The following is a 25,820-nucleotide window of genomic DNA, read 5'->3' as shown; positions in this document are numbered from 1 at the left end:
ATCCCAGCCATATCACCACATTGATTATCTGCATCCCATCTCTCCCCCCCACCATGATGTTTGATTAGTTTCACAGAGAAGCACGGAGACACAGAGTTCCCTAGGGCCCCGCTGGAGCTCCTCAGGACATGGTGGCTGCAGCCTCTTTGTTAACAGGTGAGCCACTCCTGCTACTAGGCACCATGAAATTGGCATGGCTGCACCCATTTCCTGCTTTTTTGCTGGTTACTATGATAAGAATCCTCTCACTGCCTCAGAAAATACCATTAGCGGGCTAGGGAGATGGTTTAGCACTTAAGGCCCTTGCCTGCAAAGCCTAAGGACCCATGTTCGACTCTCCAGATCCCATGTAAGCCAGACGCACAAAGGTGAGGCAAGCGCAAGGTTGCACTTGCCCACTAGGTGGTGCAAATGTCTGGAGTTCGATTTCAGTGGCTGCCAATTTTCTCTCTCTTTCTCAAAAGAAAGGAAGGAAGGAAAGAAGGTAGGTAGAAAGGAAGAAAGAAAAAAAGAAAATTCCATTTGCAAGAAGAGGGCAAAATGTAAGGGGTCCTACATCCTCTGTGAAGCACATTCAGCCTCAGTGTAGCTGGGATTATCCACCTGCACACCTCACTACATAACAGCCACACAGTGGTTTCAAGCAACAGCGACTCCCTTGTGACTGTGGGCTGGGGATTTCAGTTGGGTTCAGACACCTCTCTGGGTGTCTTCAGTATCTGTGACAAGATGCTGCTTGCTCTGCTGGGTAGCTTTGCTCCTGGGAAGTCGGTGGCCAGCTATCATGTGGGGTACCCTGGCTTTTCTCCCCCAACAGCGTGGGCTGGGTTGCTCTCACAGTGGTGGTAGAGGAGACATTGACAGAGAGGGAAGAGGGAAGGAGGCATAGGGGCTTCCAAGCTGGTCTTCCAACATGTCCACTTTATTGAGTTGGCCCAGTCATGCCTCAAGTCCAGCCCAGGTTCAAAGGCTGGCAAGTGGATTCCACCTCTTGATGGCAGGAGGATGCAAAGAACAGGACCATGGAGAAGAACTGGGAATGTGTTTGCAATCAGTCTAACGTTAGATGACATTTGACACGCGTCTTTATCTTCCTGGAGCTGTAACTTGGGGCATTTTAACATTACAAGGACTCTTCCATTGACGCATCGCTTTGTGGAGGATTTAATGGTGTCTTAACCCTTCCATGGTTTAGCCAAGGGCTTTGGTCACTTTTGATGTCATGTCCACCGTTGAGGCCTTGACTAGAGATTATAGCATTCACCTTACAATGATTTTTTTTTTATTGCCACTTACATTTCTATCCCCCCCACCAAATAGCTTTTCCCCACACACAGTTTAACCTATATGAAGAGGTTCATTCTGAGAAACGGGCTGTTAGGCAATTTCATTGCTATGTGAAAACCATGGCGTACACTTAGACAGACTGGACCCTCGAGTCTACTCCCCATCTAGGCTATGGGGTGTGTGTGTGCTGGAGAGGGGGATAGCGTGACACTCCTGTGGCTATGATGGATGAAACAATACAAGACTGAGCACGGGAAAAATGATGCCATCAAGAGATGCAGTGAATACTAGCCGAGTGAGGCAACTGCTGGCATAATGTGGCAGACTGTAGGGAACTGGGTTTTTCTTTTCCAGTAAGTAGGAATATGCTCTAAAGTAATAATAAAAGCATAGCACAATGGATATTTAAACCAATGACAAAGTCTTTTATCATCACCACCTGTTATGTACATTACTGTATGAGCTAGGTTTATATATAATCAGAGCTCAGGGAGCTTGTTTCATCGGCATCCTTGTGAGCACATGACGCGCTGTCCTACACTACAGTGATTTCAGCCTCACTAGGTGATAGTGTTTTTAGCTCCATAATAATCTTTTATTTATTTATTATTTATTTTATTTGAGAGAGAGAGAGAATTGTTGTGCCAGGGCCTCAGCCACTGAAATTGAACTCTGGATGCTTGCACCACCTAGTGGGCATGTGTAACTTTGCACTTGCCTCATCTTTGTGTGACTAGCTTATGTGGGACCCGGAGAGAGTCAAACTTGGGTCCTTAGGCTTTGCAGGCCAACTCCTTAACTGCTGAGCCCTCTCTCCAGCCCAAGCTCCATCATAATATTACCAGACTCCTGCCACTTGTGTGCCAGAGTCTGCTCTTGACCAAAGTGTTGGTACCTGGTGCATGACTGGAGGTTTATTGTCAAAACATTTTGAAGGCGTATCATTTCACGATGAAAGTCAGAGGGATGCCATGAGCCATTCAGAAGATTTTGTGGGATCTGGGGGTCATGGTGAACACAGAGGCTGAGTTGTAGGATTAGGGAAGAAGTGAACCTTGGCCTTGGACCACAGACTCTTCCCCAACCCATGATGATGCAGCGTTAGCCTGTGGTCCTCAGGTTCTGCTGGAAGGAAGAGCGGCTGTGCTAACTCCCCAGGGGGTGGGAGTGGCGACAGAAGGCCAGCTGGGTTCCTGCACGCCGCACTGGGTGGTTGTCACAGGAAAGACGCACTGTCAGATATTTCACACGGCCCCCCCTGGCTAGCGCTCTTGCAGGTGCCCGTCCCCGTGACCACGAGGAGGGTCAGCGGCGCAGTTCCAGGTCTGTGCTCCTGGCGGAAGCAGAGAGCTCACGGCCAACAACACCTTCTCAAAGGGGGTTCCTGCAAAGAAAGGGGAAGGTGAGCAAAAGAGGCCAGGGAGCCCTGCCCAGAGGAGCCTCAGCAGGGACTGTGCCACAGAGGAATATAAGCAGAGGCTTCGGAGACCAGCGTCCCTGGGCTGGAGTTTGTAGACCTGGATTGATAGAAATTCTGGCTGCTCACGGCAGGAGGAGGGACATGTTACTTTTTGGCTCATTGCCCCTGCCCAGCTGCTAAAGTCACATCCCCTGGGGACTCTCGACTCAGGGTAGAGGTTAAAAGGTGTGCACCACCACGCCTGGCTAATTTTTTTTTTTTTTTTGAGACAGTCTTTTTATGTTGCCCAGGTTGGTCTCCAACTTGAGATCCTCCTGCCTCAGCCTCCTGAGTGATGAGATTACAGGTGTATACTCCATGCTCAGCTTGTTTTCTGCCCTTGTTTCATACACAGGACTCTATAGTGCTGTGTGAACGTGAGCCTGTAGTGATGTAGACAGCCCCCTGGCCAGCAAGAATCAGGACACTGTCTTCAGCACCCGCTTGCAAGGCCTCAGCTTTGAGATGACCAGATGGTCTGGGACTTCTGCCCACATCCGCTCCTTCTGGCTGAACCCCATTACACATGGGCCCTGGGAGGCAGAGAGCTGAGGAAGAAAGAGGGGAGGTGCGCTCATAGGCTAGGGTGAGCCCAGCTTGCAACCTTACCTTTCCTCCACCTTTGGTGACTGACTTTTCCCTCTTTTTCCCTCTAGTTTTCCAGGCCAGAGTTCATCTTGCTGGCTGGAGAGGCCCCCGTGACCCTACATCTGCCTGGATCCATTGTGGCAAGTACGGGTTAGGCCGGGGTGGATGGGAGGGAATTGTCCCCAAGTTGACTGCAGGATGACTGGGGTCTCAGCTGGTGACATCCTGATGGTCTCATCTCTCATAAAAACCTTGTGCCCCTTTTCCTCTCGTTCTCTCATCTCTGCTCAGCGCTGTCTCCTCAGAGCCACCTCCTAGGTAAAGAGCAGTTCTCCAACCCTATCTTCAACTTCTTCACTCCTCCAAACTCATGCCACCCGGCGACCAGTCCTTTTCCCGCCCTTCCTCCTCCAGCCAGTCTGCTGTGACTTCCAGCTCTGTCAAGCTTGTCCCCTATGCTCAGTTCAGCCTCCATCTCCTCATTCAGCGGGGACGCCTGTGAAATATCTGCACAGGCCAGGCAGTCTTCCAGGCGCCGCCCTATGCTGTGGCAAACACAGTTCTTAGCACGTGGAGCTTACAGTCTAGCAGGAAGAGGAAAAGAGACAAACACCTGACATTACAGCATGCCGGATTTGTGCTAGAAACCCTGAGAAGACCCACAAGGATGGAAGAGGGTGGAAGACGGTGGGTGGGGATGAGAGAGAGAGAGAGACTTGCTTCTTCACACAGGGAAGTGGCTCTGAGGAGACAGGAAGGAAGACAGGGAGAAGGGTGGTGCTTTTATGGGGAAGGGGAGAAAGTCTAGCAGATGGAACAGGAAAAGCAAATGTAGGTGGGTTGCCCAGCTCAGCCCAGCATGTCCCTGCAGAGTCCCATTTTACTGGATCCTGTGACTGGCTGCATTCTGAGCTCTGGGGATGTGCCTGTCACCTCCTGACTCATACCCCTGGCGTCTCATGGCCAGCCAAGGATCAGGAGGGTCTCAGCCATTGTTGAGTATTTGGGGGGGTTTCCTTCCTGGGTCCCCAACTCCTAGAGCTCAGTGCCTATGCAGCCAGCCTGGCCATGTTACCACTTAGTTCTCAAAAGCCTCCTCTTGGGCCTTCTGGAAGCAGGGCTGGCAGAGGGCAGGCATGGTGGCCTCCTTTTCCTGGGCTCCTTCATCACCCCCATGTCTGTCCTTCTCTGTCGCTCAGAGCAATGCAGAAGAGCATCGGCGAACCCTCTCTGGGTCAGTCCTGGTTAGGTCAGTGCTTCTGGTAGAATTCCCTTGAACCCCAGCTTGATTACCCTCCCCCACCATCCCAGGGAAGCAGGGCTGCTGTCTTACTAACCTTGCTTGGAAAACACACACCCAAATATGTTTTGGTGAATGTAGTGGGGGTCCCGCGTTGCACAAGTGAGACTACTGACCCACCAAGTGCCGGCCCCCCACCTCTCCTGGGGCTGCCTGGCAGAGGGCGGGATCGCTGAGAGCAGCTCCGAACTGCTTGAAATGTCAGCTTCGATTGGAAAAAAAAAACAAAAAAACCTACAAAATGTTTATTGCAAAAACAGGATGGGAGTTAAACCATAAATCACAAGTCAACATGTTACAGTTACAGCCATAAAAGTAATTTTAAACATAAAGGGGAATTCGGTGTATGACAGCAAGAACATTTTATTCTTAGAAGATTATAGGGGAAAAAAAAAAAAAACAAAAACAAAAAGAACTTGTGAGCAGGTCTGTTGGTCAGTTACAGGAAGCGCCTGGGGGGCGGGGTGTGAGGTAGGCCTGCTCCCAAGAGTCTCAGAATGTCCCACTAATTTGCCCTTAAGGATTTTGCTCAACAGTGCAGGTCCAGAGCCTTCTGTTTATCTACCATCCCCATCTGCTTAAGCCAGTGTTTCATCCCATTCTTTTATGGGCTCCTACAAGGAAGTGACTTCTATTTTTCTCTAAGCTCGATATAAAGAAATGTAGAGAAATAAAACATTTTTCTCTCTTTACAGTGAAGGATTTCAAAAGGGGCCTTTATAGCACCAGATCGAGCATGTCTGTTAGGGCCAGCCTGTTCCCTTTCCTGCTAGCTCAGGGCCCCTCTGACTGCACATGAGAATAACTTTGGCACTGTTAAAAACAACGACTCCCTGGTATCACTCTGGATTGGCTTAGGTGCGCGGCAGGTGGGTGGGAAGCAGGAAGGCTCGCAGTGTATTTGCGTGACCAGCTCTGCGAGGATTGCGGATTGTGAAGGGAATCCCGTTCCACGAGGTCCTCGGATCCGCTCTGGTTCCTGGAGTGTGATGGGGTCAGCGTGTGGATCCAGGCATGGTCTTACTGTAAGGTTTGGAGTGACCATGACCACGCAAACCACACTGAGACCAAGATGGAAGCTTTTGTTTGGGAAAAACACAAGCTGCCAGGACTGACTCTCTAGAATGGAGCCCAGCCAGCCTGAGGTTCCAGATAGTGGGCTTTACAGGGCTTCTTCAGTTGGGGGAAGGTGAGCGAGGGAGAAGAACTCCTTTGTTCTTTACATTAGTCATCTCACATAACTAGGGTGTGAGGCCAGAACAGTGAGCAGGTGACTTACAAGATAAGGGGGCAGAAACCATAACCTGGGCGGGTGGGGGGGAATGGGGGACGGCGGGCATTGTTAGGCAAGGAAGGGATAATGGCTGGGCAGCTTCTTGAGGAATGTGGATAGTCCACTTCCTTGTCTCTGTCACCATCCTGCTGTCCTTGGCGACTCCATTTTGGGAGGCTTTCCCGACCTAACACTTATCATCTCCAGTGGCCACAGGACCTCTGGAGCAGGGGCCAGCCAAAATATTGGCCTTTTTAGCTCCAGTGAATCTAACTGGCTTTGGCTTCTACGTAACTTACTAGAACACTTAGACAGGAAGTGACGCCAACATGGATGTGTGTACATATCTAGTACAGATCTAGTTAAAGAATGGCACAAGAGCTTGAAGTCATTTTGCTCAATCTTTTTAAATTTGGTTGCTCTGTGGCAGCATAGGCCACATCTGAAGCACACAAAATAGGCACAGCTTAATACCTAATAGCTATAAACACAGGCAGAACCTGTTACCAGCCTTGAAAATAACACAAATCTAAGCCAATGTACTTAACCTAAAAATGGTCAGCAAAAAGACAAGTAAGAAAGTATAAAGACTTGGCACCTGTGTTTGAACACATCTTTGATTAGTCCAGATACCTGTATGGGTACCAATTACTCAGGGAACATTGGCAATAGAATCACAGAGCTTGAAATTGTTTCTCTCAGATGAGGACCATTGATTGAGCATGAGGCTGTATACTAAAGCGGGGAATGTGTCTTTATTTTATTTATCTATTTTTTTTTTTTGTGGTAGGGTCTCACTCTAGCCCAGGCTGCCCTAGAATTCACTATGTAGTCTCAGGGTAGGCTCAAACTTACAGAGACAAAGGGGGCACCATCTCTTTTCCAGAGTCCAGCTTGCCATGACTATTTAATAGTATATAACAGTAAGCAAGAGCAAAAGGAAAAAGGAGAAGCCAAGCATCCTGACATTTCTTTTTGTCTTATTTTGAAATTGCTTATTTTTACCTAGGAAATTTATTTTACCCATTTGTAATACACAAGGTGATGGGGTCTTGTCTATGTCTCTATCCTGACTAGACCTTCAAAGAATGTGAATGACATCTGTGTTTATGGCTTTGTGACCCCCCCCAGGACAAGACATAACTTGTGTCTAAAATAAACTGAATTTAGATTAAGTCTGTGTCTCTATATAAAAGTTCTAGAGCATCCTCAACAGTGTAAACAGTTGAAAATCCTTAATTGTAGGCATGGTATTTATCTATGCTTAGCCTGAAAATTAGTTTTTAGTTCCGTATAAAAGGAAATTAATTTTAGGCAAAATTTGGTCCTTTTAAATCTCCTATATCCTTTCTACATATGTGCATCTTCATCCACATATTTTAATATTCTGATCTGTGTTCTGCTCAAGAAAAGCATTTTTAGCAAGCATTCAATGTCCAACACTGAAAAATTCCTTCCCAGCTTCTTAGTCATCTAATCTCAACCCATAATTAACCATCTTTGTTATAAGTCTGTTAAGAGAAATTGCACCAAATTGATTAATTTTATTACCCACTGACAAAGAAACAAGTAGTCCAGCCACAGAGGGTTCATTAACATCTTATTGGAAATTTGTAGAGAAACATCCTTAGCAGAAAAACTTAGAATTTCCTTATTGTTATATCACCAAAAATCTCTACATTTTAATAAAATTTAAGAAAAATAACAAGCCAGACTTGTCTTATAATACCAGTATATATACCTATAAATTTTATATAACCCATTGATTTGAAACATCACCTGTTAATAAACTCCATGAAATAAAATTTAAAAGTTATAAGCCTTTGAATACAGACAAAGCATGACAACTATTTTGGGAATAATCTTTATCAATATCTATAACAAATGTGTAAAAGATTTTATTAAGACTAGCTAAAACAGATTTTTTATTTTCTTGAGGCAGATTGACCAGTTGTTTACTCCTTTTAAGTGACAGGACAATAAACTCAGGGAGAATTTGGTGTTTTCAATAATCCTCTACGTAGGTTGAAGTTGACCTAGAACATAAACTCAGTAGTTATATATTTATGATATCATGTAACAAATTATAGCCTGTTTATACAAAATTTCAGGTCACCGTAGTCTTCAGTTAAATCTGACTTTTAAAGACAAAACCCAGAAAAACCTTGAAATAAATGCCAACAAAAACTTCAGGAGATGGGCTGGAGAGATGGCTTAGCGGTTAAGGTGTTTGCCTGCAAAGCCAAAGGATCCTGGTTTGATTCTCCAGGACCCACGTAAGCCAGATGCACAGGGGGGCACAGGCATCTGGAGTTCATTTGCAGTGGCTAGAGGCCCTGGCACACGTTCTCTCCCTCTCTCTCTCTTTATCCCTCTCAAATAAATAACTTAATTAAATGTATTAAAAAAAAACTTCAGGAGCGATCTGTTGGATTATTTGGATTAGGAAAGCCATACTGTAATTCATCACACATAATAAAAACCCAAAAAGGTGTCTATAAATAACATCCTATTTGTTTAAAGCCTAAACAAAAGAGAAAATATTAGATAAGGTTACTAATGAGTTCTTTTTAATTGTTTAATAATTTGTAAAACATCAAATTAAAATCATGCACTTATTTTTACCAAGCAATTTGAAAGTCACATGGTTTTAAATGTGAGGTCAGGCTATCACATTGGACCCCAGAATTGGTGATCCTCCTGTCTCAGCTTCCTGAGGAGCTCGAATGATAGGCCTGTGCCACCAGGCCTAGCTCATTTTACATTTTATAATACCTGTATGAATAAATGATTTATAGCTATGCAAAGATATATTTGTCATAGAGCGCTTTGACAGAAAACCTCGGCAGTTAGCAAGCACGAGCAGGCATGTCTTTCCCGTTGTGTCTCTGTATTTCCTGAGGGTCAGCATGGTCACCCCCCCTACCCCCACCCAGCTGACACTGCTGCAGGCCTCAGTTCCACGTGGGGAGGAGGCATGTGGCCAGGACCTAGGCCTGTTGGAGAAACCTTTCCAGCCAAGTGCCTAGGCCTGAGACTTGGCGGGGACAGTTTCTGTCTCCCTGTTTTAGGTGGCCAGAGACCTGTGGTCTCTGGTTGGCAGTTCACCATGCTCTGGAGGTGCTGCAGGGGGCGTGGCGCTCAGAGCAGGAGCCACAGCTCCGTCCTCCTGCCCTCCATGGGCAACCATGTGCCTTGTGGCTTATAATGGAAAAAAAAAAAATTAGAAGGCATTCCGGCTAACCACCTTTGGTTCCCAAGCCTCCATGTGGCCACGAGGTCCCTCCCTCTTGGCTCAGCAGGACTAGCTCCCAGGCTCAGTGAAGGCTGGCCAGGGGTCAGAGAAGCTCTATGAAGAGTATCTCCCTGGAGGGTGAAGTTGTCACCCTTACTGAAGAGCACTGCCAGGTGCCATCCCAGTGTGACCTCAGGCAATAGCATGCGTTCCAACAGGGCTTGCAATCCTAGCAGGGTGGACCGTGGGGGAGGGGCAGGGGGCTGCTAGGCAGCCAGAGATGTGAGGCGCAGTCTGGTGAGTGGGGGCTGGGGCAGAGGGTCCCCAGTCCACAGAGAGGTTCGAAGCAGACGAATCCCTGAGTTGTGCTCACAGCTGGAAAACATGCTCCCCATAATATAATAATCATAATTTTTCTTCTGAAGATAGTCCCATCTGGGTTGCCATATGGAACGGGGTGCTTGGTGTCCAGGAAAAGTCCTTGAACCTCAAACCCTAGTTTCATTTCTAATTTTATTCAAAAAATTGAATTAAAAAAAAAAGACTGGGAAGGGTAATTATTAAATTATTCTATTTGTTGAGGGAAGTACAGAGCTCAGGAAAGGCACCCATGTGGCTAGAGATCCCACATGAAGGGGCTGGAAAGACCATGGAAAGAAAACAGAGGAAAGAAAGTTCAGGGAGCTCCTGCCATGTGCACAGCTGGAGGAAATAAAGGAGCCATGTGGAGAGCAAGAGCTGGCCTAGGCCTGGACCTGGGCAGAGCCATCCCAGGCCTAGCAGAGGGCAAACCTCACCCACAGCTGGCAGTTCCCAAGTGGTCAGCACTTCTGTCACCTGTGCAACCCTGAGAAAGCCCCTTGCCATCTCTGAGCCTGTTTCTCACCTGCGAAACGAAGAGAAAAAGCATACTCAGGCCTTAGGGATGGTCAACCTACGGTAACTGTGCCAGAGTGGGCAGTTCGTTTGACTAGGCAGGACCAGGACAGCTCTTAAAGGGAAGGATCTTAGGATGTCACACCCTCACCAAACCTGTGTCAGACATGAGAGTTAGTGCTTGCCCCTCCTCTACAATTACATCTGTCTTGAGTGTGCGCCCTGCCTACACAGGTGTGGGTGAATTTCTCCTCTGAGCCCAGGCTGGTTGGCTGGGGTACCTGCTGTATGTGTGTCCAGGTGTGGTGGCGCAAATTCCTAAAGTATATCCTCCCAGACCCATGGAGGGAGGCAGACATTTCTCTCTCTCTCTGGAACTGACAGTGACATTTTTGGGTCTGGGATGGGTAAGAGGTTCCTCTCACCCTGGCCATCACGTCAGGGTGGGAAGAGACACATTTTGTCTTTTAAAAATATATATATATATATATTTTTAAATTTTCATTTATTTATTTATTTGAGAGCAACAGACACAGAGAGAAAGACAGATAGAGGGAGAGAGAGAGAATGGGTGCGCCAGGGCTTCCAGCCTCTGCAAACGAATTCCAGACGCGTGCGCCCCCTTGTGCATCTGGCTAACGTGGGACCTGGGGAACCGAGCCTCGAACTGGGGTCCTTAGGCTTCACAGGCAAGCGCTTAACCGCTAAGCCATCTCTCCAGCCCTATTTTATTTTTATTTATTTATGAGAGAGATAGAGAGAGAGAGAATAGGCCTGCCATGGCCTCTAGGCAGTGCAAACAAACTCCAGACGCATGCGCCACCATGTGCATCTGGCTTATGTCGGTTCTGGGGAGTGAAACCTGGGCCCTTAGGCTTCACAGGCAAATGCCTTAACCACTAAACCATCTCTCCAGTGCCCCCCCCCTTTAAAAAAAACTTTTAATTTTAGAGAGAGAGAATTGTCATGCCAGGGCCTCAGCCACTGCAGTCAAATTCTTGCCTTACCTTTGTGTATCTGGCTTACGTGGGATCTGGAGAGAGATGGAACATGGGTCCTTAGGCTCCACAGGGAAGCGCCTTAACTGCAAAGCCATCTCTCCATCCCTATAGCCCCCTTTTTATCTTTTTTTTTTTACTGTCTTCACTTTTAATCATTGTTGTAGTCAGGTTCGCATTGCTGGTAGAAATCACCTAGCCAAGAGAAGCTTCTGGGAAAAAGAGGTTTATTTTGGCTTACAGGCTCTAGGGGAAGCTCCACATCAGCAGGGGAAAATGATGGCATGAGCAGAGGGTGGACATCACCCCCTGGCCAACATAAGGTAGACAACAGGAACAGGAGAGTGTGCCAAACCATGGCATTTGGAAACTGGCTATAACACCCATAAGCCTGTCCCCAACAATATACTCCTTCCAGGAGGCATTAATTCCCAAATACCCATCAGCTGGGAAGCTAGCATTCAGCGCACCTAAGTTTATGGGGGATACCTGAATAAGCCACCACAGTCATTTTGGAAGTGCACGTTTTAAAAATTCCTTTTTTAAAAAAATATTTTATTTACTAATTCATGCATTTGCAAGCAGAGAAGGATGGAAATAGGAGTGACAGAGATAGGACTGGAGAGATGGCTTAGCAATTAAGAGAAAGAGAGAGAGAATGGGCGCACCAGGACCTCCAGCCACTGTAAACGAACTCCTGATGCATGCGCCCCTTTGTGCATCTGCTTTAAGTGGGTCCTGGGGAATCGAACCTGGGTCCTTTGGCTTTGCAGGCAAGCACCTGAGCCATCTCTCCAGCCCTAAAAATTCCTTTTATGTTTTTTTTTTTTTCTGATATCCATGCTCATTTACACGGGCTCCTAGGCTACATGTGGCCTACGTGGGCTTTCGGGTTCCACGTGACGTACCTCTGTTCTTCCACTTTAACCATCCTTCCCTTACCCCTCCCCCACTCCATTTTCTCCCTTCCCCATTCCTTTGTAAGATCTGAATAAAATGCGGTATTTTAAAAATCATTCTTTTGAATCTGGAATTGCTAATCCTTTGGTTAGTTTGAAGATATGAACTCAGGGCTTGGGGCTCCAGAAAGCACCCTGGTACCCCCCCACCCCCATTACAGTAACCAGGCCACAGGAAAGGCTCAAAGCCTTATGGTTGTTATGACCATCGATGCTATAATTGTTGTTTTCAGACTAAAAAAGGGAAATCATACTTGGCTCTGGCGGAGCTCTGCGTGGTCCTGCTGAGCGGGCAGTGTCTGGAGGTGAAGTGTGACCTGGAGTCCACAGCGGGCGCTGTCTTCCATGCTGTCATGGCCTTCGCTAACCTTAGAGAGACCTCCTACTTTGGCTTGGCTTATGTGAAAGGTGCGTGTTTCCTGGGGACACCACTGGCCCAGGGCTTCTGGAAACCCAGGAAAAGCTGCTTGAGATGGGGATGTTTTCACTGCACCCACCTAGACGTCCCACAGGAGCCTGTGGGAAAGGGTGTCACGTGAGTGCAGGCTGTCATAGGGAGAGCTCAGGAGCCTCTTTGTAACCATTCACTGGGCACAGTGAAGGGAGCGGGGCCGTCCTTGGCTCATAAGATCACATCATCCGAAGACCTCTATTCCAAATAAAAAGAAAGCCATTGTCATTGGCGGTTTGAACATTTCTAAGTTATGAATAAAAGCTCATTATTTTTTCAAGGTAGGGTTTCACTCTCGCCCAGGCTGACCTGGCAATTACTCTGTAGTCCCAGGCTGGCCTTCAAGTCACAGTGATTCCTCCTGTCCCCTGCCTCCCAAGTGCGGGGATTAAAGGCAAATAACATTTTTAAGAAGCATTGCATGTCTGTTGATCTCTAACATGGTGGTACTCAGAGGTGAAATACCTCTTTCTTTCTCTCTTCTCTCCCTCCCTTTTTCCATCTCTCTCTACCATATAAGGACCCAGTGAGAAGGTTTTCCTCTATGAGCCAGGAAGCAGATCCTAGCAAAAGTCAGATGCCATCACGCTGGAGGTTAGGGCTCAGTGTGTGAATTCTAGAACGTTTGATGGGTAATAAGCCTGTGGTTGGGAGGTAGAAGGTGGTTCCGTTGATGCATGTGGCAGGAATGAAAATTTCCTTTCCTTTGTCAATTTTCCCTTATAAGATTACAACTGAAAAGTAGATGTTAGGTGACATCCTTTTACCATAGGTTCAGTCATCCCTCAGTTTCCACAAGAGTTGATTCTAGGACCCCAGCAGATCCCAGAGCCCACAGATGTCCAAGCGCCTCATACAAAATGGCGTAGCATGTGCACGGAATTTATCCAGTCCTCCAGCATACTTTAAATCATCTCTAGATTATTAAGAATAACTAACACAATGTAAATATTATCTAAATAGGAGCTATAGTGTGCTCTTCAGGGAACAATTACAAGAGGGGTCTGCATATGCACCATATATATAAAACGTTTAAAATGATATTTCTACCTGCTGTTAGTTGAAAAATCTATAGACATGGGCCCTGTGGATACGGGATTCTGACTGAAGTTACATTTTCTGCCTTGATCCATTCCCCTTCGTTTTCCTCAGCTGCTTATGGCCTAAGAAAAGGTCCCTTAGTTCCCACACTAACATGGCTCCCCCCCCCAACACCCTTCTGTGTAGGGCTCTTGACTGTGAGTTTGAAGGTGGGTCATTCCCTATCATTTCTCCCTCCAAACTCCGTTTCCATCTCAGGTAAAGAATTTTTTTTCCTGGACGATGAAACCAGATTGTGCAAAATTGCCCCTGAAGGCTGGAGAGAGCAGTCCCCCAGGGCCTCCACAGACACCTTCACGCTGTTTCTGCGGATCAAGTTCTTCGTTGGCCACTATGGGCTGCTCCAGTGAGTGTTGCTGTCTGTCTCTGGACTTCTTAAGGGGATTGGGCCTGCCCACGCTGGCATTACAGATGGTGGATGGGCCAGTGCTTTGGGAATAGCAAATTACATGCTTAAACAACTAAGATTACTGTCGGTGGGCTTCTGATGTGATAGAACCAAGATGAAAATCAGCCTGTTTTCTTTTTCTTTTCTTTTTAAAATACCACATCTTATTGGGATTTTACAAAGGAGTGCAGAAAGGGGAAGGCTGGGAGGTAAGGGAAGATATACCACGTGAAGCCCAAAAGCCCATGTGGCCCACTTGTAGCTCAGGAGTCCATGAGACCAGATATGGATCTGGCGGGGGTGGGGGGGAAGCTTGGAAAGTAAAGAGAAAAGAAAGTTCAAGGATCTCCTGCCATATAGGTGGGAGGGGAGCTAGAGGGAATAAAGGACCCATGTGGAGAGTAAGGGCTAGGGGGCCCTTCAGGCTGGGCCTGGTCTGAGTCAGGCCAGGTCCAGCGGAGGGAAAACTCACCCACATCTGGAAGTTCCCAAGTGATCAGAGAGAGCCAGATCCAAAATCAGCCTTTTTGAGGACAGCCCTGGACAAACTGAGACATTTCCCTTGTGTTTGAAACACAGTTCACTCAAGGTTAGAGTTTCCCTAGCCGCCATACTCCTTCCAAACACAACCAGACATCCAGAGACGAGGGTTGGAGGAGGAGAGGGCAATGGATTTGCATCACCATCTCTGTCTTCCTCTGCTTACCAGAGTCACTATCTAAGCATCAGTGTTCCCTCTTGGACCACAGCTCCCAGCAAAGATTTCTTTTTTTTTTGTTCATTTTTTATTTATTTATTTGAGAGCAACAGACCCAGAGAGAAAGACAGATAGAGGGAGAGAGAGAGAATGGGCGCGCCAGGGCTTCCAGCCTCTGCAAACGAACTCCAGACGCGTGCGCCCCCTTGTGCATCTGGCTAACGTGGGACCTGGGGAACCGAGCCTCGAACGGGGGTCCTTAGGCTTCATAGGCGAGCGCTTAACCGCTAAGCCATCTCTCCAGCCCCCCAGCAAAGATTTCTATAGGCTACGGGTGAAGTACTTGGTGTAAAGATGCCCTCCGCGGGAACAGGAGGCATGGCGTGCGGGAAAGAACCTGTCCTGGCCTCTGTACCCTCGCCCTCTGGATTCTGAGGGGGTGGCATTCATAACATGACGACTCCAGCCACCTTCATTCCTGCGTTCCCCCGCTAGGCACAGCCTGACCAGGCATCAGTTTTACCTGCAGCTTCGCAAGGACATTCTAGAAGAAAGGCTGCGCTGCGACGACGAGACGCTGCTGCAGCTGGGGGTCCTCGCCCTGAAGGCCGAGTTTGGCAGTTACCCCAATGAGGTAGGGGCGGACGCCGGAAACCCTTGGGTGGAATTCCCTGCAAAGGCCCCCGTGGGACGAAAGGACTGTCAGTGATATGGTGACGCTGCCTTTGAGAAGCACTGGTAACGTCTTCCTTTGGCTAAAATTCCCCAGTGTCACGCTCTGTTTACATGACTCTGGTGGGCGTCCTCTGAGATAAAGCCCCTAGGGTGGTTTGGAGGTATTTGGAGGCGAGATGCATCTCTCTCTCTCTCTCTCTTCCTCTTTCTTCCTTCTTCTCTTGTTCCTCCCCCACCCCCGCCCTTACTCTGCCATGTAAGGACCCAGCAAGAAGGCTTTCCCCCTGTGAGCCCAAGTTGTCCCACAAAAGGCTTGGCTGCCAGTCTGTGGAACTATTGGAAGATGGTGGAACTTTAAGAGCCGAGGCATAGTGGAAAAGAAGCTGCGCCTTCTTTGTGTTGATTTTCTCGGGTAGATTACCCCAGCGATGGAAAGAGGGCCGCTGACACATACGCCTCTTGTGCTGGTGGCAGGGAAGCGATGATGCCACAGGATGGCTTCCCGTGTCTCTGTGTCATGTTTTCCTCTGTTGGGTGTCTCTTTGGTAGCTTTGATCCTCCCGGTCTCAGCCCTACATAGAAGGGAGAGATTTCTACTCCCTCCCCCGCAAATGCCATGGAAATGCCTGGGGCTATCTCCTTGGTTCTCACGGAGTCATGTGCTCATGCTGAACCAATCGCCGCGCAGGGAGATGCCATATGGTGATTGTCTGGACTTGAATCCCATGGACCGGTTAGGATCCAGGGCTGGTGTTCACACTACACAGAGCGTAGGGAACTGAAGGTTAAGAGGGATGTTTTTCTGCTTCTACAATGAAAGAGAGCAGTTGTACATTGCCAATATATATATATACACGGGCTCATTACTGGTGAGCACTGGGTGGTAAGTGATGTTACATCCTTGGTATATAAAGAAACCATGTTTGGCTGGAATCATTTCCCCCAAATTCCCATAGGTGAAGCCAGTATCTCAGAATGTGGTTTATTTGGAAATGAGGCCTTTACAGAGGTGATTAAGTTGAAATGAGTCAGTTATCCTGCGTCCTGATCCAATGCGACTAGAGCCCCTGAAGAAGAGTACATTTGGGCGCCCAAAGGAGCGGCAGGGACAAGAGCACAGAAGAAAGACCATGTGAGGAGACACCCATCAGGTAGCCATCTGCAAGCCAAGAAAGAAGTTCATTTAAAAAAAAAGTGACCTAAGGGAGGGCTGGAGAGTTGGCTTAGTGGTCAAGGCGCTTGCCTGCAAAGCCAAAGAACCCAGGTTCAGTTCCCCAGGACCCGAGCGAGCCAGATGCACAAGGTGGTGCATGCATCTGGAGTTTGTTTGCGGTGAATGGAGGTCCTGGCACATCCATTCTCTCTCTTTCTGTGAGTGTCTAAATAAAAATAAATAAATATTTACAAAAAAAAAAGCCCTAAGAAACCGACTCCTTCATCTGGAACTTTCAGCCTCAGAATGTGAGAAGGTAACTTTCTGTTTTTCTGAGCTGCCTGGTCTGCACTATTTGTTGTGGCAGCCGGAGCTGACTGATACAGCCTGAGTCTATGAAGATGGTACAGCCACCCCTGAGTGTGTATGTCCCTAGACCACATTTGTGTGTGAGTACAGAACCCAAGGAGCTGACTCAGTCATGGCTTGCCTGCCTGGTCAGTGATGACCTAGAAAGCAAAGGTCAAGCTCAGCCTTTTAAATGCCCCTTTGAGAACCCTTGCTTCAAACACTGTATGCCATGACCCGTCTAGAAAACGGTGTCCATTATAATCTCCCACATGCAGGTATGCACATAATATTGAAGGAAAAGGTTCAGCAAATCGGACTCGTCCTTTCCACATGAGGTGTCCCCTGATCTCTTCTGTTTTAGTTTCGAAAATGCTCATTATTAGCTCCTCAGTTGATTTCATGGTTCATGGATGAGCTACAGACTAGAGGGTGAACAGTGCCCTTCAGACTATACCACTACCCCCTTACTTTCCTCCCAGGGCTTCTTTGGAGAATGTTACCTGATCCTGGAGTTTCGTAAAAGCCGTCTGTACTCATTTATGTTGTTCGTGTCTTCACAGCATTCATCACCACATGGCATGATAAATCCACCTATTTGTAACTCTCATTGTCTTTTTCCTTGCTGTAGTTTGTCCCCTAGAGGTCTGGTCTTCAGCCTGTGGCATTGCTGGGAGGCAGTGGAACTGTTAGAAGGTAGAGCCTGGTTGTGGAATGTTTGGTCAGTGGAAGCATATTCTTGAAGGACATATTGGGACTTTGGTCTCTTCCTTTCTCTCCCTTTACTTCCTGGCTATGATGATGCAAATGGGCCACTTCCACTAGACCCTTCTGCCATATTGCACTGCGCCTCACAGGCTGAAAGAAACAGGACCACGTGACCATGGACTAGAATGCGTGAAACCAAGCACCAAAATAAATCCTCTTCTGCTGTAGGGAGTGGTGAAAACTCTAGGCCAGGCGTGTTACAGGAGAGCCCGAGTGATGGTCGCTTTTCCAGCTCATAATCTTCCCAGGGCAGCCACTTGCCCCAGAATCCCAAAGGCCCAGACCTCGCTCTGACTGGGTTCTGCAAAGAAATAGAACCAATATGACCAATGTGATTCTCTCCCTCTCTCTTTATCTTCCTATCTACCTATGTATGTATTTCGTAGAAGGAATTGACTCCAGTTTATATGGAGGCTGAGAAATCCCAAGATCTTCAGCTGGCAAGCGGGGATCCAAGAGATAAGATTGCTCATTTACAGAAGATCTGTTTTGCAGTATGAAGACAGCCGTCGGAGAAGAACTCCTTCTTCTTCACAAGACAGTCTGACTTTTGGCTTTATTTGAGCCTTTAATAGCTGGCTTGAACTCCACTGTTGTGGCTTAAATGTATATTCTATGCAAGATTCATGTTGAAACTTGGGCCCACTATGGTGGTATTGAGTGATGCCTTTTTTTTTTAAATTTTTTATTTATTTATTTGAGAGCGAGAGACACAGAGAGAAAGACAGATAGAGGGAGAGAGAGAGAATGGGCGCGCCAGGGCTTCCAGCCTCTGCAAACGAACTCCAGACACATGCGCCCCCTTGTGCATCTGGCTAACGTGGGACCTGGGGAACCGAGCCTCGAACCGGGGTCCTTAGGCTTCACAGGCAAGCGCTTAACCGCTAAGCCATCTCTCCAGCCCGAGTGATGCCTTTTGAGGAGTTAAGTCCCTCTTCCAAAGCATGCATGGACCAGAGCCTTATAAAAACGCTGCAGCTGACTAGCTTAAGACCTCTTCCTTTGGCTCTTGTGCATGTGGGAACACAGTGTTCATTCTCTTTTGCCCTTCTGCCTTCTGCCACAGTAAGCAAAGCTCTCAGCAGTCCTTACCAGACACCAGCGCTGCCGCCTAGACCTTGAAATTCTCAGTCTCCAGAACAGTTTGGAAAATTAAAAAGTCCTGTTTCCTCTAAATTACACTGTCTGTGGTATGTTGCTATGGCAGTACCAAAAGGTTACGATATGGAGCCACATTAGAGAGGGCAATCTCTTTTTCTCATTCTACCAATTTAAATGACCATTTTATTGCAAAGTTCCCCCCCCCCAACAGACAGACCCAGGACATTTCATTAGATAGCTTGGCATTCTGTGGCATAGTCAAGCTGGCACATAAAATTAACCTGGGGGACTTCCGGTTAAGATGGCGGCGCAGGTACCACGCCAAAGCTACCTAGGGGGGAAAAAGACCAAAAAAACTCAGCAAAATACACACTTTTACTAAAAACTGAGGTGTATAGGAAATTGAGGCGGCAGCGGAGAAGTAGAAGAGTTATAGAGCATCCAGAGCCTGCACAGGCGGGAAAAGCGGCTCCGGCAGCTCGGCCAACCCCCACAGCCGCGGCACAGTGGAAAGCCGCCAGACTCTCGGCTTGAGCCACAGGAAAAGCCAGGTGCGGGATTTTCCGCTCACACCGCGCTCTCCGCAACTCGGGAAACGTGAGGGGAGAGCGGCAGCGAGCAGCGGAGGAGCAGACCGCGAGGTAGAAGAACACGTGGAGCAGCGAGACAACCAGAGCAGCCGCGGCTCCCTCCCCTCCCCCAACGCCTGAACCCAGCTCCAGCGAACACAGCAGCGGCCCGGGACCGGCCACGCCAACTTGGGCTGACAGCGGGACCCAAGCAGGAGCAGAGTTTGGCAGCAACTTCAGCGGCTCCAGCACCGGTACCAGCGGCCCCAGCAGCAGCGGACCCAGGAGCGGCAGCAGCGGCAGATCCCGCAGCAGCGGCTTCGGGGGGAGCAGCGGCGGTGGACACGGCAGCGGCAGCTTCAGCAGCGGTGGTGGCTCCGGTGGTGGCAGCTACGGCAGCAGCAGAGGCAGCAGCAGCGGCTCGGTTTGCCCCGTGGGAAAAGCAAGTGCCCAGCTCCAGAAATCAGAACAGCAGCCCAACGACCCAGGCAGCAACTTGACTGAGACCAAAATCACCCAAGGTAACTGGGATTGCACCAGGGAAGGGTCTCACTTGGTCACAAGCTGACTTGGATCCCTCAACAGACCAGAAATCTAAACCTCTTTGTTGATAGAGGATCTGGTCATTATAATAACTACTCTTGCATACACACTCGGGGCTGTTTTTGATTGAATGTGTACAGTGTTTAGTTAAATTTTAGAATCTACCTGTATTTTATTCCACTCAGCCTGCTTGAATACTCCTATAGCAGGGAAACTCAACCCCTAAGAACATCTTTGTAGATACTCTGAGAGTCTTAAGAGCCACACCTAATACCTTAAGGTCCTACCCTGAAAACATATTACATCAAATCAATTGATACAGCTAAGAATACACAGCTAGCTAGAAAATCCAAGCATTAACTTAATCCAAGATGCAAAAATATATACATTATAACACAAGAAACACTAAAAAGCAAGACGATATAAATCCACCTAAAAGTATAAATGCATCAGAAATGTCCTCCAGTGAAAAAGAGTTAGAGGAAATGCCTGAGAAAGAGTTCAAAAGAATAATTATAAATATGTTCAAAGAGGTCAAATAACACATGAAAACAATCAAAGAAGAAATCAAAGAGGAAATCAAAGAGGAAATCAAAGGAATCAAAGAAGAGGCAGGACACCAATTTAATGAAATAAAGAAGGCAATACAAGACATAAATAAGGAAATAGAAATAATAAAGAAAAACCAGTCAGAATTACTAGCAATGAAGAACACAGTTAATGAAATAAAAAACTCTGTAGAAAATCTCACCAGTAGGATGGATGAGGGAGAGGACAGAATATCTAAGCTAGAAGACCAGGTGGCAGACCTAATGCAATCCAGCAAAGAAAAAGACAAACTTATAAAAAAGTATGAGTGGGAATTTCAAGATATTCGGGACACTATGAAAAGATCCAATATAAGAATTCAGGGCATAGTAGAAGGAGAAGAACTCCACTCCAGAGGCATAGTAGGCATCTTCAACAAAATCATAGAGGAAAATTTCCCCCAAATTGGGAAAGAGGTGCCAATACAATTACAGGAAGCCTTTAGAACCCCAGCCAGACAAAACCCAGAAAGAACCTCTCCTCGCCATATTATAATCAAACTTCCAAACACACAAACCAAAGAAAAAATATTGAAAGCAGTTAGAGAGAAAAATCAAGTTACCTACAAAAGCAAGCCCATCAGGATTACAACAGATTATTCAACATAAACTTTTAAAGCCAGAAGGGCTTGGAGTGATATATTCCAAGTTCTGAAAGATAACAACTGTCAACCAAGGTTATTTTATCCTGCAAAGTTATCCATTCAAATAGATGGAGAAATAAAGACATTCCATGACAAAAGCAGGTTAAAGGAGTATTTGAAGACAAAACCAGCTCTACAGAAAATACTTGATAGAATCCTCCATGCTGAACAAAAGGAAAAGCACACATATAAGGAACCTAGAAAAAACAAGCTATACTCAAATACCAGTTAACAGAAGAGAGCACAGGTAGAACCAGTAACACACACACACACACAAAAATGGCAAACATAAATACACACCTTTCAATAATATCTCTTAATATCAACGGTCTCAATGCCCCAACGAAAAGACATAGATTTGCAGACTGGGTTAAAAAACAGGATCCTACAATTTGTTGTCTCCAAGAAACTCACCTTTCTACAAAGGATGGACATTATCTTAGGGTGAAAGGTTGGAAGATGGTGTTTCAAGCAAATGGGCCTAGAAAACAAGCAGGGGTTGCTATCCTAATATCAGACAGGGTAGACTTTAGTCCGACGTTAGTCAAGAAAGATAAGGAAGGTCACTTTATATTGATTAAGGGCACACTCCAACAGGAGGACATTACAATCCTAAACATATATGCACCTAACATGGGGGCTCCCAAATTTGTCAAACAAACACTATTAGAACTAAGGTCACAGATAACACCAAACACAGTGGTGGTGGGTGACTTTAACACCCCACTCTCATCAATTGACTGGTCATCCAGGGAAAGAATAAACAGAGAGGCATCTGGACTAAATGAGGTCATAGAAGGAATGGACCTAACAGATATATACAGGACATTTCATCCAAAGGCTGCAGAATATACATTCTTTTCAGCAGCACATGGAACATTCTCTAAGATAGACCATATATTAGGACACAAAGCAAATCTTAACAAATTCAGGAAAATTGAAATAATTCCTTGCATTCTATCTGACCACAATGGAATTAAACTACAAATCAGTAGCAAGAAAGGCTATAGAGCATACACAAAATCATGGAAACTAAACAATACACTACTAAATGATGAGTGGGTCAATGAAGAAATCAAAAAGGAAATCAAAAAATTTATAGAGTCAAATGATAATGAGAACACAACATGCCAAAATCTCTGGGACACAATGAAGGCAGTTCTAAGAGGTAAATTTATAGCCTTAAGTGCCTATATTAAGAAATTAGAAAGGTCGCAAGTAAACGACCTAATGCTTCGCCTTAAAGCCTTGGAAAAAGAAGAACAATGCAAACCAAAAATCAGTAGACGGGAAGAAATAATAAAGATTAGGGCAGAAATTAATGAAATAGAAACAAAAAGAACAATCCAAAGAATTAATGAAACAAAGAGTTGGTTCTTTGAAAGGATAAACAAGATTGATAAACCCTTAGCAAATCTGACCAAAAGAAAGAGAGAAGAGACACAAATTAATAAAATCAGAGATGAACAAGGTAACATCACAACAGATTCCAGAGAAATTCAAGAAATCATAGGGACATACTATAAAAGCATATACTCCACAAAGTATGAAAATCTGAAAGACATGGATGATTTCCTTGATCTATATGACCTACCTAAATTAAATCAAAATGAGATTAATCACTTAAATAGACCTATAACAAACATGGAGATCCAAACAGTTATCAATAATCTCCCAACTAAAAAAAGCCCAGGCCCGGATGGATTCACTGCTAAATTTTACCAGACTTTTAAGGAAGAGCTAACACCATTGCTTCTTAAGCTTTTCCAGGAAATAGAAAAAGAAGGAATCCTACCAAACTCCTTCTATGAGGCCAGCATCACCCTGATACCAAAACCAAGCAAAGATAGAACAAAAAAAGAAAATTACAGACCAATCTCCCTCATGAACATAGATGCAAAAATTCTCAACAAAATATTGGCAAACAGAATACAGGAGTATATCAAAAAGATCATTCACCCTGACCAAGTAGGCTTTATCCCAGAGATGCAGGGATGGTTCAACATACGCAAATCTATAAATGTAATACATTACATAAACGGGTTGAAGGACAAAAATCACATGATCATCTCATTAGATGCAGAGAAAGCATTTGACAAAATCCAACATCCCTTCATGATAAAAGTCCTAAAGAGACTGGGAATAGAAGGAACATATCTCAATATAATAAAGACTATTTATGACAAGCCTACAGCCAACATATTACTAAATGTGGAAAAACTGGAAGCTTTTCCACTAAAATCAGGAACAAGACAAGGGTGTCCACTGTCCCCACTTCTATTTAATTTAGTTTTGGAAGTCTTAGCCATAGCAATAAGGCAAGAGACACACATAAAAGGGATACAAATTGGAAAGGAAGAAATCAAGTTATCATTATTTGCAGATGACATGATTCTATACATAAAGGACCCTAAAGACTCTACTAGCAAGCTGTTAGAGCTGATCAAAACCTACAGCAATGTAGCAGGATACAAAATAAATACACAGAAATCAGTAGCCTTCATATATGCTAACAACAAACACACAGGGGATGAAATCAGAGAATCACTCCCATTCACAATTGCATCAAAAAAAATAAAATACCTTGGAATAAACCTAACCAAGGAAGTAAAGAATCTATACAATGAGAACTTTAAAACACTCAAGCGAGAAATTGCAGAAGACACTAGAAAGTGGAGAAACATCCCTTGTTCCTGGATTGGAAGAATCAATATCGTGAAAATGGCAATCTTACCTAAAGCAATCTACACATTTAATGCAATCCCTATCACAATTCCAAAGGCTTTCTTCATGGAAATAGAAAAAACAATCCAAAAATTCATTTGGAATCACAAAAAACCTCGAATATCTAAAATAATACTGAGCAACAAAAAAGAGGCTGGTGGTATCACCATACCTGATTTTACCCTGTACTACAGAGCCATAGTAACAAAAACAGCATGGTACTGGCACAAAAACAGACATGTAGATCAGTGGAACAGAATAGAGGACCCAGATGTAAGCCCAAGTAGCTATAGCCACCTGATATTCGATAAAAATGCCAAAAATACTCATTGGAGAAGAGACAGCCTCTTCAGCAAATGGTGTTTTGAAAACTGGATAAATATCTGCAGAATGATGAAAATAGATTCTTCTCTCTCGCCATGCACAAGAATTAAGTCCAAATGGATTAAAGACCTTAACATCAGACCGGAAACTTTGAAACTGCTAGAGGAAAAAGTAGGGGAAACCCTTCAACATATTGGTCTTGGCAAAGACTTTCTGAATACAACCCCAATTGCTCAGGCAATAAAACCACAGATTAACCACTGGGACCTAATGAAATTACAAAGATTTTGCACCGCAAAGGACACAGTGAAAAAAGCAAAGAGGCAACCTACAGAATGGGAAAAAATCTTCGCCAGCTATATATCTGATAGAGGATTAATATCTAGGATATACAAAGAACTCAAAAAGTTAAATAATAAGGAATCAAACAAGCCAATCAAAAAATGGGCTATGGAGCTAAATAGAGAGTTCTCAAAGGAAGTAATACGAATGGCATATAAGCATCTCAAAAAATGTTCTACGTCACTAGTCATCAGGGAAATGCAGATTAAAACTACATTGAGATTCCATCTCACTCCTGTCAGATTGGCCACCATCATGAAAACAAATGATCATAAATGTTGGCGGGGATGTGGAAAAAAAGGAACCCTTCTGCATTGCTGGTGGGAATGCAATCTGGTCCAGCCATTGAGGAAAACAGTGTGGAGGTTCCTAAAGCAGCTAGAGATTGATCTACCATATGACCCAGCTATAGCACTCCTAGGCATATATCCAAAGGACTCATCTCATTTCCTTAGAAGTACATGCTCAACCATGTTTATTGCTGCTCAATTTATAATAGCTGGGAAATGGAACCAGCCTAGATGCCCCTCAACAGATGAGTGGATAATGAAGATGTGGTACATTTATACAATGGAGTTCTACTCAGCGGTAAAGAAAAATGAAGTTATGAAATTTGCAGAAAAATGGATGGACCTGGAAAGTATTATACTAAGTCAGGTAACCCAGGCCCAGAAAGCCAAGCGCCACATGTTCTCTCTCATATGTGGATCCTAGCTACAGATGACTGGGCTTCTGCGTGAGAATGAAAATACTTAGTAGCAGAGGCCAGTAAGTTGAAAAGGAGACATAAAGGGTGGAGAAAGGAAGGGAGGAGGATACTTAATAGGTTGATATTGTATATATGTAATTACAATGATTGTAATGGGGAGGCAATATGATGGAGAATGGAATTTCAAACGGGAAAGTGTGGGGGTGGGGAGGGAGGGAATTACCATGTGATATATTTTATAATCATGGAAAATGTTAATAAAAATTAAAAAAAAAATTAACCTGGGGGATTTTCTGTACCGAGTCTGACTGGCCTTGCCTCTTCTGCATTCCATACCTCACCCTGCACTTCTGGTTCTCCATTCCCAGATGCCCTTCTCTGCACGCCCGTAGTGTCTAGAGCATTTTGGAGATGTTTCCTGCTCCCCCTGTGTGGCCCCCAAAGGCAGACTTGCCTGTGAAGCCCACAGGTAGTGCAAACCCAGCCATCCGTGCATGAACGCACCCCGTTCTGGTTTATGGAGGGGCTGCTGCAATGCTTGGCATGCGCTCTTTTTACATCAGCTTTAGAAAGCCATTGTGAGTCACCGGCAGGTGAGAAAACTGTGGCTCTGGGGCTGGAGAGATGGCTTAGCGGTTAAGGCATTTGCCTGCAAAGCCAAAGGATCCCAGTTTGATTCCCCAGGACCCACTTAAGCCAGATGCACAAGGTGATGCACACG

General features: G+C 45.7%; 1 protein-coding gene across 1 annotated transcript in view; it reads left to right on the top strand.

Moving 5' to 3' along the window:
* Window positions 1-25,820, top strand: part of Frmpd2 (FERM and PDZ domain containing 2) — a 138,493-nt gene that overhangs the window by 40,396 nt on the left and 72,277 nt on the right. The window contains exons 6-11 of the mRNA XM_045137653.1: window positions 69-156; window positions 2,554-2,689; window positions 3,403-3,474; window positions 12,209-12,383; window positions 13,726-13,873; window positions 15,108-15,246. Of these exons, the coding sequence (XP_044993588.1) occupies window positions 69-156; window positions 2,554-2,689; window positions 3,403-3,474; window positions 12,209-12,383; window positions 13,726-13,873; window positions 15,108-15,246 (758 nt within the window). The remainder of the gene's footprint in view (window positions 1-68; window positions 157-2,553; window positions 2,690-3,402; window positions 3,475-12,208; window positions 12,384-13,725; window positions 13,874-15,107; window positions 15,247-25,820) is intronic.

This window comes from Jaculus jaculus, chromosome 18 (assembly GCF_020740685.1).
Source record: "Jaculus jaculus isolate mJacJac1 chromosome 18, mJacJac1.mat.Y.cur, whole genome shotgun sequence".
NCBI lineage: Eukaryota > Metazoa > Chordata > Mammalia > Rodentia > Dipodidae > Jaculus > Jaculus jaculus.
Note: the sequence above shows the minus strand (reverse complement) of the source record. Positions and strands in the feature narration are given on the sequence as shown.